This window comes from Monocercomonoides exilis (genome assembly GCF_001643675.1).
Source record: "Monocercomonoides exilis strain PA203 chromosome Unknown scaffold20-1493094, whole genome shotgun sequence".
Taxonomy (NCBI): domain Eukaryota; phylum Preaxostyla; order Oxymonadida; family Polymastigidae; genus Monocercomonoides; species Monocercomonoides exilis.
In genome coordinates this window covers 675,794-694,971 of record NW_027150565.1, presented here as the reverse complement: position 1 = coordinate 694,971, position 19,178 = coordinate 675,794, and the positions used below count along the sequence as shown (strand labels likewise).

Sequence of the window (19,178 nt, the reverse complement as noted above, 5' to 3'; positions counted from 1 at the left end):
CGTGATTGCTCCTGTTAGATTTTCAGCACCCACAGACAATTCTTACAACGAGGAACAAGTATCAAAACATACAGTTCGGCTCAAGTGTCCAAGTGCACGAGCAGCTCAGAGCTCAACGGGCTTTAGGAATTTACCACAAATTATCTCAATTCTTTTCATAAAGTTTGTACCATTGCAAAAGCGTTGTATATCCTCGTCTTTCGCACCAACAACTTTTCGAAGATGATAAAGCTTTCAAAGAGGATTCTCCAGCATTTCCCAATCTTTTAACAAAAATTCTGGTGCATTGAGAAATATCGTAATTAAACAATTTTAATTTTTGAAAGTGCTTTTAATTATCAAAACCATTTATAAAAGACTGCAATTCTTCAATCGCATCCAGATTGCTGAAATCTGCACAATCATTTTTATCTATTATGATTTTATTTGTAGTGCCTGACCGGACATTTATTCATTCAAATTAACTATTTCAAAAAAGAAAAAGAGTTTTCGATATTGTTTTATTTTATGTTCAACGTGAAGAAAAACAAAAAGCTCAATGCAAAATTATCATTAATTAAACAAATCATTTTATCCAATATCTGTGACAAACAATATATATTGGCTTTCTCTGATTTTAGAAAAACTTTCAGTATTTCAGTCGAATGCAGAATACGAAAAATTGGAGAAAGAAAACTTCTTCTCAAAGAATCATCTTAATGCTAATCAATTTGGTAAACGTGAAGCAGAAAATTCGATGAAAATTTATCAATTATGGTTCCATTTTATTCATTTTATTTTTTTTTCCCTCGCTATAAATGTCAAGTTTACAAGAAGAACTGTCTTTGTCATGCCCTGGTTTGCTAATCCTTATTTTTTTTAATAAAAAATTACTTTTGCTAAAATTTCACTCAGTTATCTTTGGGCGTGGTTCTTTTCCTCTAATATTTCTTTTCCTCTGCTACGCTTTGTGCTTGGCATTCACACTTCGCGAAGAAATAACTTTGCTTAAAAAATGTTCTTTAAAAAAAAACATCCTACGGCACAGCTTCTTATTTTTGATATCTTTCTTTCTGCTGATGAGATGTATATGCATGATTGTTCCATTTCCCTTCAAAGTTGTTGCTTATTATCTTGTATGCGATCAAATTCCGCGATACTTTATATTTGGAGGATGGCAAGTCCTTGCATTATGGCTTGAAAGCGCAGTAATTTCTATATTTGCAAGAAATCGTCATTCCAGAATATGGCTCGCTGTAATATTTATTGTACTTTATCTTGCACTATTAATTGGATCAATTGTTATTGTCTCAACATCGACTGTTTGATTTTCTTTCTTACTTTCTTTTTTTATTGTTTCATCTTTTCACAAATAATTGTTTATTACCTTTTTTGAAGGATAAACATAAACCAGGCTACGATTCCGATCATTTTTTGGGAATTGTCGATTCCGTGAATTATTTTTGTATTCTTGTTTCTATCGCAATTTATGGAACAAAGCTCTTACAGATGCGTCTTCATTTGAATGGAAAGCGCGCTCTTCAATCAAGAATTAGAATACTCATTATTTTAATAGCAATCATGTTTTTTGTTTTCCTGGGAAGATTTATATTTGTTCTGCTGTACGTGCTAAAAGTAAATCACATTCAAAATGCATTGAAAAAGCTATCCGAACAAGTTATTGAAGGAGAAGAGGAATGGTCAGTGTTTTACTGGACGTACTTTGCCTTTTTTCTGCTTTTTGAAATAACCCCATCTGTTTCTTTGCTGTTAACATATCAGCTGCTATTTGTTCATTCAATAAACCAGGAAAAAGAGAAGGAATTCGAGTTGCATAATCCTCGTCCAATAAAGAAGAAAGTTACTCGAGCTGGTAGAGCTGAGAGAGCAGGAAGAGAAAAAAAGGGAAAGAAGAAGAAGAAGAATGAAGAGCGAAGATCACTTCGCTTGAACGGTGCGTCAGACAAGGACAGCATGGACACAGAAATAGAGTGGAACAAGCAACAAGAAAGAGGCAGTGCTCCTCTTTTGGCAAGAAACAACGAGCACGAGAGATTCTACAGCGAAGGGTGGGGCGGAGGTTATGGCGAAGGGTACGGTGGAGGATACGGTGGCAGTTATGGCACCATTGGCTCGAAGGATGAGAAGGTTTATACAACAATGGGCAGCGGGGCGAGGATTGGGAAGTCTTCATTGGGCGCCATGCAGCTGGGATATGCGACAGAGACTCAAGATGCCTTAACCACTCAAGTGTATGGAACTCAGTATCTAACAACTCAGCAACCATATCGCCAATTCACAGGAACTGAGACACAGTACGACACAACAGCAAACGGATACAATGGATACAATGGGTATAACGGATACACTCAGACGAGTTATGGCACAGACATAGATGAATACCAGGAGCCAGCACAATACGGTTCGCCAATCATGTCCACAACAGCAGAGTACGGGATTTTAAGGACTGAGCAAACAGCTGATCTTCTTGCACCTCAACAAAGTATAAATGGAGAATAAAACACCATTTCACTTCCTTTGTTCTTTTTTTAAATAGGATTTTTGAGCCAGTCTGATGCGCTTTAGATTTATGAAAGCTCCAAATATGGTGCATGAATGTGGCTTCTGAAACAAACGATGCTTTCCATAGTTTGGGACGCAATGTATCATATCAAAACATTTCACCTTTTTTCTCCGATAGATTACTAGAATTTTTGTGATTTTCTCTTCATTGCGTTGTTATTGTCCGTTCTCATCTTCAATTCACATTTTTGCCTCATTTCCTATCTTCAATTTCTGAGATTCTTTTCATGCAATCTTCTAATTTTTTTATTATTGTTGCTTGAATAGATAATTTATCGTTTTTTGTTTGTGCTCTGTTATCTGTTATTTTCTGTAAATTGAGACACGTTGCTTTTTGTTAGAGTTCAGGATATCGAGGCTGTTTTTCTATCATTAGGACGTCTTTCGTTAGTTGATAGGTGTTTTCTTTCATGATTTTTCGTTTTGAGTGTGTTCATCATTTACAATTAATTGTTTTCTTTTTAAGTTTTCAGCTGATTTCTGCAATGGCAGACGAGAGTTTTTAGTTGGACAATGCCGAACATGTAAATGCATGTGTAAAGAAATTTTTATTTCACTAGATAAATTGGATGCACAATATTTTTTAAGTAAATAACTATTATTATTCACTAATATGAAAACAACTAAAAAAAAAAAGAAGTGTATCATTAAACAAGAATCAACTGACTTATTAAAAATAAGATGCATATATATAAACATTGAGACACGCCTACGCAACAAGAAAGAAAGAACAGAAAAAACAGAAAGAAAGAGATAAATGCCTCGTCAGGCTTTCGCAGCTCTTGCAGAACGCCGACGAGCTTCCTGTCTCTTTCTTTCTACATCGCGGCGCTGGGCAGGGCTTGCATACTTCATAGACTCAAAGCCCTTGTGTGGTGTGGAGGTGAATGTGACAGCAAAAAGACAAGGAATGCTTGTTTCGAAACGTGAAATGATAGGATGTGCAGGAGAGTTCAACGGATGTGTAGAAGAAGTTGTAGTAGACGAAGAAGGAGAGGAGGAGGATGAAGTTGAAGATGATGCAGAAGATGAAGACAAAGCAGACGAAGCAGAAAGTTTACCGGATGCAGATAAACTCCGCGAAAGAGACTGTTTTGCTTTCGGGTCTTTTGCGTCTTTGTGAGATTGCATTTGAGAGTCAGATAGAATGGATGATTGGAGTTTTAATGTGAGATCTTCAGACTTTGTATCAACTGGATAATCTGGTGAATGTTCTAATCGTGTAGAAGAAGAGGAAGAAGAAGAATGTTGTTTTGAATTTGAGAAAGAAAAGAAATTACTTACACGGTTCATGAACGACTTTAATGTAGACTTTTTCTTTTCACCATTATTCTCTTGTTCTTTTTGGTTTTCTTTCTTTGAAACGATTTCCTTTTCCAGGTGATCATTGTGATACTCATAAGGCAAAACTGCCTCAGAAGATGAGATGCGATTTCTCGACGCAGTAACAACCCTCCTTCGTGACAGAGCAGCGTGAGAATCCTTTACGGCAACTGTTGCAGTCACTGGCCTCATTTTGGATTCCTTTTGAGAAGATAAATCTTGACTTTCTTCAACACCAGCTGTCTCCGAAGCATTTGAAGCAAGTTTGTCTGTTTGTGGAGATGGCTCCATCTTTTGGTGATGAGTGACGTTGTGTGTTGTTGATGGTCTTTTTAACAGAAGAGGCATTTCCGATTCTTTTGTCGTGGCAGATGCAATTGCATGCTCAAGAACATTCGAATCGTCTTTTTTCAATTTACTTTTTTTATGTTTGACATCACACACTTTTTCGCATACAACCTCGTTACATATGTCCCTTTCGTCATTCTTTTTGCTTTCTGTCTTTTCATTCATTTCTGTTTCAGTGCACTCTTCCTTTTTTTCTGAATCCTCTGTAACTTTTGTTTCACTAGGCTGTTCATCGTCATCCTTCTTCACAACATACAATCTCTTCTTATGACCATCGCCTCCTCTGACATAATACTTCTTTCCAGACGCACCCGCTGTTCCAATCTTCACCCCACGATGCATCTGCATTACCGCTTCGTTCGGGTTCCATCTATTCTTCGTTCCACTTGAAGTCGTCCTCTTTGAAAACTGCATATAGCGCTTTTTCCTCCTCTCGATGCTGAGGTCCTTCTTCCGCTTCTCAACCGCCGAACGGCGCTGACGAAGCTCCGCTTCAGTTGGCTCGTTTGGATCGTCTTCTTCTGTCCCGCTCAGATCCTCCACATTCACTTGCCTGTCTTCCATGGCCCTGAACTGCTCAAACTTACTCAATTCTGGACTTTTTCTGGAAAATTTATATTCTTCTTTTTCTTCTGAATTCGATGAACAGATATCGCTTCCATCTGCTGTCTCATGTTCGTTATCAGAATTTTCATTTTGCTTTTCTTTTTCTTTTTCTTTTTCCGCTTTAGCCTCAACTTCTTTTTTCTCTTCTCTTTTATCATTTTCACTCTCAAGTTTGAAGTAATCTTCTTTCTTTTCCTCATTCGAGCTTTCATTGCTTTTTTCATTGCTTATTTCAGAGTTAATTTCCAAATATCGTCTTTTTCTAAAACTGGCAAATCTCCTTTTGATTTTATAATGGCGATCAATAAGCTCCTCTTCTTTCGCAAATCTTTCGTTTTCTTCATCTTCCAACAAAAAATTCATTGACTGCTTTCTAATTATCTCAATCTCCTCATCAGTTATAAATGATGTGTTATGATTCATTTCAGTATTTTCTATCTCATTATGATTGCTTTGAGTATTGACCTCACTTTCCAAAGTTGGAACTTCTTCGGCTTTTGTATTTTCACATTCACTTTTATCATCAAGTTTTATTTCTTCTTTGGCCTTCTCTTCATTTTTCTCTTCCTCAACAAGTTCTTTTTCACTTGCATCTTTCTCATTTTCATTAACTTCCTCTGCACTCTTCTTTTCTCCTTCGTCTTTATCTGCCATTGCTCTCGACGGGTAAAGCTGCAACACAGCTCCTTTGTTTGCATTCACATCGCAATAGCAGGGCGCTGAAAACACAGTCACACACTTCTGTTTGTGGGTGATCTCAATGCCATCCATCACCATCTGATGCGACCGGATGAAATACGACAGCTGGTTCTGCCGAACAAAGAGCTCTGTGGCGTCACTTCCTGAAGGGAAGGTAAATTGGACATCACAGTTCAAGGAAAAAAAAAGGAGATATTTTTTTTTTTAAAAAAACATAAAGTTTTTTAAAAACATAGTTGTTACAACATAAAAAACACAATTTTTTTTACGAGTTGAATAATAATTTGAGAATGAATTGATATCACACCAAAATCTGTTCTAAAGCCTCTGATGCTTTTCACTCTCTCTTTGCCGTTATGCGGGTCAGTCCAAAGAAGATCAGAAAACAGGTCCTCATCGTCAGATGGCTGCTGCCGGCGATTGAGCAGTTCAATGTTGGCCAGAATAACATTGTCATTTCTGAGGATGTGAGAAGCAGATACAAGAAGAGTTTGTGGCATATTGAATGAAATGATGAAAAGAATAATTGTGAGAATATGTAAAAAGAAAGAATTACAACAACAACAATAATAATAATAACAACAAATACAGTAACAACAATTATGAAAATTAATAAATTAAAGTAAAGAAAAAGTGGAATTTTTGGGTTTTCTTTAACACATACGATGGAAGTCCTCCATGAATAACAAGAACGCGAGTCGAGTTTGGATCTTTTGGTTGTTTCAGCCTCGAAATAAACTCTTCGCATTTCTTTCTTTTCATCTCATATTCTAATTCTATTGCTTTCATCTCATATTCATCGCCTATATATTCTTCTTCTTTCTCTTCTTTTTCCTCCTCTTCTTCTTTTCTGATAGTTTCCTTCTCTTTTGCTTCTTTCTCTTTTGCTTCTTCTTCATCGCTTCCACTTTCATCATCATCTTCGTTTTCTGAAGAAGATATTGATGATAAAGATTGCGCATCATCTGACAAAACACCAAATGAATTGCCACAAACTCCGCATCCTTCAAAAAATGTCCCTGCCCTGCTGCCAAATCCATACTCATATTGGGCTGCCACATTTTCTTCCTCATTTTTGTTCTCTTCTTTCTCCTTCTCCTTCTCTTTCTTCTCCTTCTCTTTTTCTTTTGAACTTTGCTTTGATTTTCTCTCTTTCTTCTTTTCCTGAACAACATTCACAAAATCCACAGGGCGTTGAATGGGTGTGTCATCTTTTTGCATCTTCATCACTTCAATTTCGTCCTCTCCCCCAAAAATAGCCTCGTCCTGCGGGTCATCGCTGATAAGCGCACCAACAGGCAACTGGTTGAACGCATCGCGAAACAGAAAATAAACAAAACGGCTGTATTTTGTGCTGCATTCTGTTCTGAAGCCACAGACACTGTTCATCACATCTGACTCGTGGTTTCCCCTCAGAAGAGTCACTGATGACGGAAATCTTTGAAATGGTGAACGTTTCGCAAAATGAAATGAAATAAATTAAAATAAAAACAAAAAGGAAAATACGCAAAAACGAATCGAAAAATTTTTCAGAAGTACAACTACACACCTTATTTTCAGTAAAAACAAAAGAACAATAACTTCCATTGAGAGCGATCCTCGATCAACATAATCTCCGTTAAAAACAAATATTCTATCTTCAGATGGATATCCAACGGATTCAAACATCGTTATGGTGTCAAAAAATTGCCCATGCAAATCTCCTACAATTGTCACTCCATTTTTTTTGAGAGGAACATAGACGATGTTACGTTCTCGTCTTACAATAGGAATGAGCTGATTGATTATGGCTACTACATATTGAATTGGAATGACCTTTGACTGCTTAAAATATTCAACAAGATCTTGTGTGATTAATTCTTTTGGACAATTATCTTTTGTAATAGGAAACAAAAATCTGGGGCCAGCGTAATTTGAATGTGGAGACAGAAGGTGTTGTGATATTTCATATCTCGTGGTTTCTTCATATCTTATTTTTGAAGGATAGCAATTGCTTGCCAGCAAATTACATCTTTTAAAGCATTTTTTAGCATCAACATATTGACCAAGTTCAAAATTTGCGCAACCCCGTAAAAACCATCCTCTAGTATATTGTTTATTTATTTTTGTCGCTTTTTTAGCATCTTTAAGTGCCTTTTTGAATTGGCACAATTGAAAATAACACATTGAACGATTTGCATAAACAGAAGCACATGGAAGGAGTTTGATAGACTTCGTATAATACGTACAAGCATTCTTAAATTGTTTATGATCGAAACATATTCTGGCCATTCTTCGCCAATGATAAGCAGAAGATTTATCCTCATTGCAATCAGATAAATCCAGATTCAGTGAATCCTATGAAAAAAAAAGTTGAGAAAAAATATAAAACAAAACTTAAAAGTGAATAACAAACATTTGATTTTATCATTAATATTGGCTAAGAAATCAGACAATTTCTTTACCAAATCAACATAATATTAATAAAGGTTAGCTTTTTAAAGAAAGCATAATAAAACATTCACATAAAAATTACACATCACGTTGCAATTAATAATAATAAAAATCAATAATAGAAATGTGAAATGATTATAGTTGTCAATATTATTGTTTTAAAACACTTAAAAAGAAATGAATTTCGGAAATTTCTTGAAAACAATTTGACTCAAGTTTTAGCTTCTGCAGGTGCTGGATTTTTAAATGTGATAAAGAACTAAAAAAGAATGATTCAAAAAAGAAATTTCAAATCCTTTTTTTCAAAAGAAATACTCATATAAATAAGCAAACCGTAAAAGTTTTTGTTTCATCATTCATATGAGAATATGGCTGTCCCTCGCTTCTTTCAATTTCTAATTTTGGTACTTTGAATGCAATTGTTTCATACGGCTCCGCTGCAAACAGAAGATACCTAATTTACGGAATAATACATAAAAAAAGATATTAACATTTTAAATAATCAATCTTTGCGTTTGTTATTGAGCAAACTGATAATCTTTTTTAACATCATCACTTGGATGTTCATAAGCACTCATAACTCGATATCTTGGTTGAATACCCTCCTTTATCTCTGGATATTGGATTTCTATCAATAAACTATATTGTTTTGTTGCTGGATCGCGTTGTTTCGTTAATCGATAACCAGGCCTCCCAATTTTGAAGGTTTTCTTGATTTGCGTTCGCTTTGCTGGGGCAAGTGTTGCAGCTTGATCCTTTGCTTGTTGAAATGATCTTTTTTTCAGATTTTGTTGATGGCGTTTTCCTTGAGTGTGAGCAAGATAATTAGCTTCAGATAAATGCACTGTAAAGCAAAGCTTACATTCAAATTGCCCAAGATAATTTTGCATAAAATACGGATCCTACGAACATATTTTTCAATAAAACAATACACAAATATTATAAAGAAAATGCAACATTTATTATATAAAACCTTTGACAAATCGACAGTTTCCAGGGCAAGTTTACGCAATCTTTCTCTTCGGTCAACATTCTGCCATTCCTTGCTTGCTGGTCCTCCAGATCCGGTTTTAGCTCCCCAGTCTAAAATTAAACATCAAAGGCCAACAGTATTTATTATAATTTACTTCAAATATCCACAAAAACACACTCTCTCTGTCTAACATTTGTTTTATTATGGTTATATTAATATTTGTATGGGCATGATCAACATTAAGGTTGATTTTGTGCAGTTAAGAAGAAAGCTTGTATTTAATGGACGGTAAAAATCAATCAAAAAGTGACAAAATATTTAATGAAACAAAAATATCAAATATTAGTAAAAAGAAGCTGTTGATTGAAATGAAAAGTGAAGTTTCTTCATTTTGCTTTTTTCCAGAAAACAATCAAGCTGCTTGCGGGCTGTTTGAAGGAGAAATATGCATGTATGAATTATTGCTTCTATAAAAATTAGACTTTTTTCTTTATTAAAGAATTGATAATCCACGAAATGGTTCGAAAAATCCTACAATTATTCAGTCCTGGGAAGATTCAGAAGCTAAAATTCCTCATCAATTTGAATTTTCATCAGATTTGAATCGTTTGTTTTGTTTTTAATAAGCTCAAAACATTTTAAAGTTTTTGACTTTTTGTGTAACCATTTGATTTTATGTTTTTTGAAATTTTTTAAATTTTTTAAAAAGTTTTAATCGTTAGAAGAAATGATGAGGAAGTGCATTTACTAGACCCTCGTGAAAAATGGATTTCGCAAGATGAAATAGGACTTTGTGGACGACTTTCTCACAGTTCTCCTGTCACTGCATTGAATAAGATTTCAGATTCAGTTGTTGCGACGGGCTGTGAAGATGGACAAGTTTCAGTATGCTTTTAAGCAAGAATATAGTCGATTTATTTCATTTTTAAACAAATAAGATATGGGATCTTCGCAATACATCAAAACCAGTAAAAAGTTATGACGATGTTCATGAAGATGAAATAACTGGATTGAGCTATTCTTCTGACAATAATTGCCTGGCATCTGTAAGGTATACAACAGTTTCATTTGTTACCAAAATTTTAAAACTTTTCTTTTGATTTGCATTAGTTTGGACGGAGCATTTAGCATTTTTAATATGAGTAACAAAACAAGTTTCATTACTGCATCTGATGATTTGGAGCATTCTCTTCAGTGCTGCGTCTGGATTAAGAGAGCGAAAAAAACACGTAACTCTGAACCAAAAGCAACTTCAAAACAAGAAAAGAAGAAAAACGAACGACAAACTCAAGATGAAGAGAAACCTGATGATAATACCGTCAATTCTTCAATCTCGCAATCCTCAAATCCTTCAAAGGGAAAATCAAGAATTATTAACGAACTGGCAAAACAAGCAGACTCTGCGTATCTTATGGTTGCAATGGATGATCGGCCGTATGTGCAGCTCTATCAAAACGAAAGATATGGTGTTGCACACAGCTCCTATGAGCTGATGGCAAAAGGAAGCGGAGCTTCTTTGAGAGGCTCTCTCTTAAGGAGAAAAATAACAAAGAACTCCAAATCAGGTGCTGGGAAAGACGAGTTGGGGATGGTTATGCAATGCGTTAAACGGTGGGATGATGATAGTAATATTGTGATCTCAGGGCACGAAGATGGAAGCATAAGGTGTGATTCTTTTGTTTTATTAAGTGTTTCTTGTTATTTTCTAAATGTTCCGTTTATTTTTGCGAAATGTATTCAACAAATTTCATATTTTTAGAGCATATACGTTTTTCCCATTTGATCAAATAGCTTTACTCGGAAGAACAGCAACTGCACTTCCTTGTGACGACATTTCAATTGTATGCTTTTTTTTCATTGTAGAGCTTTGAGAACAAATTCATTATAATTCATCTTAAAATATTATTTGTCTGTTTTGAAAAAATTGTTTTTTTTTTTTTTTTTTTTTTTTTTTTTTTTTTAAATTTAATAAAAAATATTTTTCTTCATAAATAGGCTCCAGATAAGCTTCATGTCGCAAGCATAAGTTTAAGTGAGTTTATTACATTTCATTCCACTTCACAATTACTAAAGATAAAAAATCAATCTGATATTGAAGAATCGGATGAAGAAGAACAGCCCAAGGAAAAAGAAGAAGAGGAGGAAGAAGAGGAAGAAAGTCATGAAAGCAGCGATGATGACAGTGAAAGCAGTAACTCTTCTTCAAGTGAAAGCGAAGAAAAAAGTGAGTCAGATGATTACCAGCTTGATGAATCCGATCAGGATTCAAAGGACGATAGTGAAAATGATAGCGAAAATGATAGTGAAAACGAAAACGAAACTGATAGCAATGAAGACAAACAAGAAATTGAGCCCGATGCACTTCCTCCCAAAAAGAAGAGAACTCGCACAGAAGCAATGATGAACGATAGAAACAAACAAAAGAAGAAGTTTCAGAAAAAAACAGGGAAACAAAAACAGCAAATGAAAAAGAAACAGCAATTTAAAAAGCAAAAAGCTCATAGTAAAATGTCACGCTTTTTGTCACAATTGAAACAAAGCAGCAAATAAATCAATCGTTTTTCTTTTTTCATTTGTTCTTCAAATTACCATTGCTAAAAATTTCTTGTGTTTTAATGGCAGAGTTATTCGAAAGCATGTGGGTTAGAATCTTGAAAAAAAAACCTTATTGTCAAATGAATAAGTGCTAAATCAGCGTCATATCTACAATCTGTGAAATATTCAGCTCACAATTTTCTGTCAATGATCAAATTGTATTGTATTGTTATTTCTTGAACTTAGCTTTTATTTCAACTAAATTCACACATTTGTGAATAACATGCCTTGATTAAAGCAACTTGAGTCAGCATGGAAGTTATCATCAGCATCAAAATTTGAGTTCTCAGAATCGCATTGATCGTTCGAATCATCCTCTGATTCATCATCATGCACCAACACTTCACTTCCCACTTCCTCATAAGTTCCATCATCTTTTTCCAGCTGCATTCCTTCTCTTTTGTCTTCATTCGCTTCATCTGGATCTTCCTCATTAATCAAATAATCTTTTGACTGAATTGTGCCAAAATATTCCTTTTCTTTTCTCTTTCCTTTGATAAGACAATCTTCATTTGCTAAGTTTAATCTTTTCTTTTGCTTTAAAATTAGACGCTCTCGTTCTTCATCGTTGCTTATTCTGTTTATCGCATCGACTAAAACAAGCATGTTATAAAAATCAGTGATTCGCTTTGAGCTAAATTGAACAAATGATAATACAGATGCCTCTGCAATGCAATCACCTTCATCCACTTTTTCTTTGTCTTCATCCATCGCAACTTCATTTTCCTTTGCTTTGTCATTTAACTCTTGCGATGAAGCATTGTGGCCATCTCTTACTGAATGCAGTTCGCAAGTTTCATTTTCTGATGATGAATCGCACCTAACCCAAGGACTTACACACAAATAACGGTCAAAAATAAATTGCGCCATTTTTTGCATCTTTCCAGTGCAATTAGCTGAACACTCCGCAACCCAGACAACTTGCTCAGCCAAGGTCAACTCAATAATCACAATATTATCAACAAGCTCAGCTGTCTTTTTTGTTTTATCTCGATTCCAAAGTGGTCGCTGCAAAGAAGTGGTTGAGGATGATTTGCAAGAAGCGTTAGCAGTTGTTGAAGAAGCAGACATTAGCATTGTTCTAGATAAACAAGCATCACTCATACTCTTTGATCCCGCTCCAACTGGCACACAATCAGCAAGAAATTGAGAATAACTCGGACATTCAACTGCTTCTTCTTCTTCCATATCGTTTTCTTCATCCTCCATTTGTACTTCCTTTCCATCTTCTCTATTTTTCTCAGTCCACTCACAAGAAATCAGCTGAGCTTCATCCAGCAACCTCTTCAGCACTGAAAGGCTTTTCTCAACCATCCATTCCCATCCTTCAGCGGGACCCTCTTTTTCCGCATGTGCAATTGCAAACATCCAGCTGCTCAGGCGCATTGTGATTGCAATGTGGCAGCACTCCTCAATTAGCAGCCGTCGCGTTATTGACGACATTAGCGTAAGATTAGAAAAGCCAAGAAGAAGGCTGGAACTTGTTTTCGTTGTTGTTGCGGATGATGTAAAAATTACAATAGCAACACGAAGAACACTGTGTCTGCACATGACTTCGGCCTGCTCTTGGCTTTCTGCTGCCAAGTTAGAAAAGACAAAGCTTGCTTCATCTTTGACTTTGTTATCACCAGACAGCAACGATACCTCCAGAAAAGTTAAAAAGCTGCGAGTGAAAAGTAACTGTAATTTTTAAAGATAAATCAGTGAAATAAAAATATTTAAAGAATTAATAAACTGAAATAGATTCTAATACAATGAAACAAACATCCTTGTTATATGTTTCGGGAAGCATAGTAATTGCACTGACTATCTGTAAAATTTCTAATGAATCCTGACAGAAACCATCATCGGCAGAGAGCTGAAACGTGGGAAGCAAACACTGTTTCGCCATATAAGTCTATTCGAGTTTTAAAAAAATGGAAAAAATTCAATCATAAAAAATAAAGCAAAAAGAAATTAACAACAGTTTAATGAATGAAAGAAAACTAGATGCTTTGATATTAAACAAAAATACCTCCGCTTCTTGTGGCTTTGAATTGATGATCGTGCTTAAAATATACACAGCATCACGGCGAGGGACTTTGTCAATTTTTTCACAAACAACAATATCACACAGTTGTGGGGTAAATGCACTAATCTGCTGAATAACTGTTTGATTCGAGCACAGTCTCTTAAATAAGAACAGTAAAATCTCTAAGAAGGCTTCTTCGTTTGTTGCCTTTCTGACAACTGAGGAACTTGCTCCGTCAGAATGTGAGAATGATGAGCACACTTTCACGCACATTGTTGGATGTGTTGAGGTTGATGACGCGCTGGTACCGGAACAAATCTTGTTTACTATACCAAATGCTGCTGAAAGATCTGATATTGCTGCTTTTAAAAGATCATTGGTGAAAAGAGTGCTTACGTTTAAAATTTGGTCATGAAGAATATTGGATGCCAGCCACCATGCTTGAGTTTTAATCTGAAGATCTTGCTGAATTGTAACTATTTGAAGTATTTGCGCCATAATGTTGAGTTGTACCAGAGATGCTGAGACTTTTTCAGAATAATAAGCTGAATTATTGATGAATTATGATAAACAATACTTTAAGAAAATGTGCAAACACATATTTGTCAAGAGCCAAAGTGCGTTTAGCTGTTCAATAAAAAATTTTTATGAATATTATGAAAATTTCGAGTTTGTTATTTTAAACCTGATTTGTTGGAATGGAGAAATTCATCAATATTCCGACAAGATCTGAAAGAAAATTGTATTTCATCAAATATTCGCAAGGCACAGAGGTTTCTGATAAAAAATTTAAATAAAAAGTCAACGATATTTTTGTATAATCTTTCAAACGTGTTGAAAACTTACTTCTTATTGAGGCTAACGCTTTTGATTGAAGAGAAATATCTCCAGAACGAAATTCTTCAATTTCCTTTTTCAGCAATTGTGTTATTTCCTCTTCTTTTGTAATGCTTTTATCATCCATAGTGCGCCTTTTTGATAAATATGATGTTCTTTGAGTATTTCTGAGCTCATAAGCTTTATTATCGCGTTTATCATTGATATTTAAATTTTCTGTTTCACTAAGAAATTTAGAAAATCTGAGCGAGCTTCTGTTTTGAGTTGTCCATGACGAAAAAGCTATTGGAATTTCTTTTTTTTCAATGGACATTTTTGGATTGGGTTAATGATCAAAAAAATTATAATTGAATAAGATGCAAAATGTGAAATCAATCTCAATAAATAATATTGTGCAATGAAATGGAGACTTCAATTATTCACTCTTGTGACGTGTAATAATCTAGGGTGTGGAGTTGTAACAAAAAAAGAAAATACAGATAAATTGAGAATCCCAATTTGAAGATAAATTGAATGTAGAAGTGAGAGAAAGAGAGTAACACACAGGAAGTTTTTCGTTTTTCCACATATTTTTAAACAAGAAATAGAAATACTCTAAAAAACAGATTATATTAAAAAAGAAAACACTGTATAGCCAATATTTTACTCCTTGAAAAGCACCCTCGCTCCTGCGAATGTGAATGACAGCAACTCAAACTCAAGCTGGTAAGTCTCCCATTTCTTCAGTGTAATCTGCAGCGTCTGTGCGTCTTCGCTGGCGCCCCTCCTGTTCATCCGCGCCATTTTCTCCTCCGTGTCCTTCCTCTGAGCCGCAATGTGCGCAAACACCGAGTTAAACCAGTGAAGTGAGCCGAATGCGTTGTGCTGGTTCAGAAGCGACAGAAGGAACGTGATGCCCATCGCAAAGCCGTCGTCGTTGAACGCCCCGCCCCGCCGCTTCTTCGCCAGCGAGTCTTTCTGCGAGATCATCGCATCGATGAACGTAACAGTCAGTGCAGGGATGATGAACGGGAACCCTCTCAGATACATCGTGTTCACGCCATCGTCCTTCAGCTTGTCTCTGAAAGCAGACAGCAGCAGCTGGAAGAAGTCTGTCCCTTCTGCAAAGTTGTGCAGCAGGTTGTCCAGTGTGTTGTCAAACGACTCCGCACAGCCTGCCGTGGCTGGGGACAGCTTGTCCTGCTCAACAGTCTCCTTGAAGCTGATGATCTCGCCCAGGTCAGGCACAAACTTGATTGCCTCGCTGCAGTACCGCTGCGACCCACTACGAATCATACGCACAAACCCGAGAATGTTTCCAAGCTCTGTGATTAATCTGCGGAACTTGTCCATAAAAGAAACGCCATCGTCACTCGTACCCAGCCGACGCACATCCATGATCAACCGCTGTGCCATGTCCCATGGGTACTGTCCGTTCAGCTGCTCTTTGTTCTTCTTCCAGAAACGGAAGTCCTTCGCGAGGAAGGACTTGATGTGCTCGTCCTGCAGGAACTGGCAGAAGAGCATGATGTTCTTCGTCAGCAGATGGTACGCCAAGTTGACTGTTGTGTTCATTATACCCGTGCCGTGCGTCCGAATAGAATTTGCAAAGTGTCTGACAGACATCGAGTTGATTGTCTTGTTGTCTCCGGGAATCTCCACAAACAGCTGTGAGTTCATCGAATATGTGTATCTGGACACAAACACATGCAGGTTTCTTGCCACTTCCAGCATATCCAGCCCTTGTTCCAGTGTCTGTGTGGGCAGATGTGGGTCATCCAGAATCAGACTGTACTTCTGTCTTGCCAGTGATGTCATCTCGCTGTATGTTCTCCAGTCAGACAGATGGATCGTTGTCAGGTTGTAGAACGTGGTTGACAGATATAGCTCCACACGCGACTTGAGCGAGAACTGCTCGCCAAACAGCCGAACAGGTGGGAGAGAGCACAGAGTGATGTAGATGTGGTCAGAGGCTGCAGCCTGCGCACTCGCAGCAGCCGAGGCAGCAGCGGAGGAAGAGGCAGAGCCTGCAGAGGAGCGGGACGGTGAGTCGGAGCGGGACGAGTGATGTTTTGCGCTTTCGGAGAGGAAGATGACCATCGTCTGCTGCACATCCAGCCGCAGCCGCGTCTCAATCGCTCGGCCGAGTGGGTCGATGAGGGCATCCTGCATACACTTCTGCACGTCTTCCACAAAGTCCTTTGAGACTTCCTCGTTTGTCTGCACAAAGCGGAGTGGGTCGTGTAATGCAACACAGAACAGGGAGAATGTGGAGGAAAGAGCGGCATCGGTGAAATACATCTCAAAGAATTGAGGATAAATTGGCTTGCACCTAAATTATATTAACAAGATTTCAAATATATTTTTTCATTAGAAGAATAAATCATATTAACAAATATACATATATTTTATTATAACTTTTCATAGCAATAAATAAAAACAAAAGCATACCAATAAAGGAACGAGCAATCCGTCGCAGCGTTCAGATGCTTCGGCAGCGACACCATCACTCTCAGTGTGGAGAACACCGACTGGAAGTAGTTCAGCTCCTTCACCACCATCACGTTCTTCTGTCTGAGTGTATCCAGCACCACTTCTGCTGCTCTGATACGTTGTGGCGTCAACGCACCAGACAGCAGCTTCGCAAAGATCTTCACTGCAGCCAGCTGGTCGAGCTGGGCGGGGGACAGATGCGCAGCCAGCGACAGTCCGCTCCGCTCGGCTATCAGATTGATGCGGTCAATCAGCTCCATTCGCACTTTCTCAATCATCGCGGTCGCCACACTGCCCACAGCCACTGAACGCGAATAGAATACATACGCAATCTTCTTCAGCGTCGCTACTGCAAACAGAATAATCCGCAGGTTGCCCGCCGGAAACACATCACCCAGCGCCACATACAGCGAGACGTATGTGTAAATAAGGTGCTGCAGAGAAGAAGCCAAGCGCATTCCTGTCTGAATCAGCTGTGACCGAAATCCCAACGTCCTGTCGTTTATCACTTCTGATGCCACAGTCACCACCTGTGTCCCCGAGGATCCTTCCTTCGAACCAGCAGAGCCACTCCAGGAGCTGCTCCCACCAGTTCTCTTTGCAATCTCCTCATCTCTCGCTTCAAAGAACTCGTCGTCTTCATCGTCACCGCCTCCGCTCAGCCCGACTTTCTCTGTTGATACCTTTTTGGCTGTTTCTTTAAGAATCTGTGAGGCCGCACGTGCAGCATCTGCCAGAGAGCTCTCCATCCCAATCGCCCAAACATTCGCTTTCAATGCAGCAACAAGCACACGATTAGAGAGTGTGGCGTCCATCTCACGCAGCATTGTCGTCGAATCGGTCTCCACATCACTCGCGCGTACTTTGTCGCCTGCCAAAAATGTCACCACAACTTTCGGGTATTTGGACACGATAAACAATGCTGGATAAAACGGAATGGCCCCGCTACAGCTCGACAGCAGTACGACAGGCACTCTTTTTGTGATGTCCCACAAGTCGCGGAAACACGACTTGTCTGGAAACGGCTGCTGGAAGATCTGAGGAAACATCACAAACAGACCAATTCCGCCAACTATCATCTGCTCCAGGTCGGTCAGATAGCATGAGTTGCAGAACAGGGTGGAATACCAATCCTTTTTGTCAGCAGCAGCAAGAGCACTGAGAATCCCTTCGACAGACTCTCGCACCATCGACAGAAATGCATTTAAGAATGCATTGTTCAAGATCACTGGTGCTTTTCCTTGGATGTGGAACGCCTGGCTGATGAACCCTTGATAGATGTTGCCTTCAAGAACAGCTCCTTCCATAAGCTGCATCATCATACCAAACGGTTTTATCTCATCTTCGGTGAATGAAAACCGAACTGGCGTCATTGAAACGCTCTTTAGAACTTTCTTAAATATTTGAAGTGCTTCATTCAGTGGGCGATTGTTCTCAATGATTGCATCCATGGTAATCATAATTACAAGAAGCTTTTTCAAAGCATCCCAAGCTGTGGCCATCCTAACGTTTTTGAACGACCCGGTGTACAATTTCGATTTGTCATTGAACACGCATGCCAATTGCCGAACAAGGTTGCACCCCACATTGTTCATTCGTCTTGTAAAGAAGTAGATTTCTTGAAGTGAAGGAAGAAATTTGGAGAAATGAATAGCGACTTCAGCTTCGTTTGCAAGTTGACGTGTTAGTGAAGATCCCTGAACTTCATCTTTTGGATGCTGATGTCCATATGTCATTAAGGTTGGATACACCTTACGTTTTGCCTAAATGAACATTTGCATACAAGTTGTTTTGATTGATGAATTGAAAATTAAAATATATTTCAATTTCACAAATAAAATTAGAAACAAACAATTCGCTCAAGGTCATCCACTTCAAATACGAGGTCAACAAATACTTTCATCACTTTTTCGAATACAAGGTTATCTGTATCCGTAAGCATTTTCAATGTTGAGATTTGTTCGAATGGTTGATAGTCGATTGTAAATGGAGCAGTCTCAAGTGTCCAATCGTCGCAAGCGCTGCTATACATTCTGTCATGCATTTCAGAGATTGCATTTTGATATTCACATGTAAAGCTTTTTAAATTAGTTAGGAGTTGTTCGGCAGGTGGAACTAAGTCCAACAAATAAAAGGAGGATGAATCGAAATAAAAACAATTAATTTCCTGAAGAAAATATAAGTCTTATGTTCAAACCACTCACTTCATCGCTGAACGGATCATAACCGTAAAGATCCATCCGAGTTTTGTTGATGTTGTTGATCTTTCTTGATAACAACTATTATGGTTTGACAAAATGAAAATTATTTGTTAAAAAA

The 19,178-nt window shown here is 37.6% G+C and overlaps 6 protein-coding genes across 6 annotated transcripts; 2 read left to right on the top strand and 4 right to left on the bottom strand.

Annotated features, from left to right (window-relative positions):
* Positions 1–797: 797 nt before the first annotated feature.
* On the top strand, positions 798–3,107 carry MONOS_195 (uncharacterized protein; the record flags this gene model as incomplete). Its single annotated transcript, XM_067871835.1, has 3 exons — positions 798–837; positions 895–1,301; positions 1,378–3,107. 3 exons carry the CDS (start codon positions 798–800, stop codon positions 2,497–2,499), a joined length of 1,569 nt encoding a protein of 522 aa, XP_067728130.1. The 3' UTR covers positions 2,500–3,107.
* Positions 2,977–7,206, bottom strand: MONOS_194 (putative protein phosphatase-5; the record flags this gene model as incomplete). The annotated part of the gene is made up of 5 exons (XM_067871824.1): positions 2,977–3,185; positions 3,272–5,681; positions 5,846–5,997; positions 6,203–6,976; positions 7,088–7,206. The coding sequence occupies 4 exons, from the start codon at positions 7,204–7,206 to the stop codon at positions 3,328–3,330; spliced, it is 3,399 nt and encodes a 1,132-aa protein (XP_067728129.1). The 3' UTR covers positions 2,977–3,185; positions 3,272–3,327.
* Positions 7,207–8,182: 976 nt separating this feature from the next.
* On the bottom strand, positions 8,183–9,137 carry MONOS_193 (splicing factor 3A subunit 2; the record flags this gene model as incomplete). The annotated part of the gene is made up of 5 exons (XM_067871813.1): positions 8,183–8,230; positions 8,305–8,425; positions 8,503–8,873; positions 8,945–9,054; positions 9,122–9,137. The coding sequence occupies 5 exons, from the start codon at positions 9,135–9,137 to the stop codon at positions 8,183–8,185; spliced, it is 666 nt and encodes a 221-aa protein (XP_067728128.1).
* A 175-nt stretch (positions 9,138–9,312) lies between these two features.
* Positions 9,313–11,499, top strand: MONOS_192 (uncharacterized protein; the record flags this gene model as incomplete). Its single annotated transcript, XM_067871802.1, has 7 exons — positions 9,313–9,395; positions 9,444–9,550; positions 9,654–9,829; positions 9,883–9,995; positions 10,055–10,609; positions 10,704–10,785; positions 10,940–11,499. 7 exons carry the CDS (start codon positions 9,313–9,315, stop codon positions 11,492–11,494), a joined length of 1,671 nt encoding a protein of 556 aa, XP_067728127.1. The 3' UTR covers positions 11,495–11,499.
* Positions 11,500–11,743: 244 nt separating this feature from the next.
* On the bottom strand, positions 11,744–14,514 carry MONOS_191 (uncharacterized protein; the record flags this gene model as incomplete). The annotated part of the gene is made up of 6 exons (XM_067871792.1): positions 11,744–13,219; positions 13,305–13,436; positions 13,554–14,095; positions 14,147–14,177; positions 14,236–14,327; positions 14,382–14,514. The coding sequence occupies 6 exons, from the start codon at positions 14,512–14,514 to the stop codon at positions 11,744–11,746; spliced, it is 2,406 nt and encodes an 801-aa protein (XP_067728126.1).
* A 121-nt stretch (positions 14,515–14,635) lies between these two features.
* Positions 14,636–19,099, bottom strand: MONOS_190 (WASH complex subunit SWIP; the record flags this gene model as incomplete). Its single annotated transcript, XM_067871782.1, has 4 exons — positions 14,636–16,698; positions 16,818–18,622; positions 18,712–18,974; positions 19,057–19,099. 4 exons carry the CDS (start codon positions 19,097–19,099, stop codon positions 15,030–15,032), a joined length of 3,780 nt encoding a protein of 1,259 aa, XP_067728125.1. The 3' UTR covers positions 14,636–15,029.
* Between the last annotated feature and the right edge of the window lie 79 nt (positions 19,100–19,178).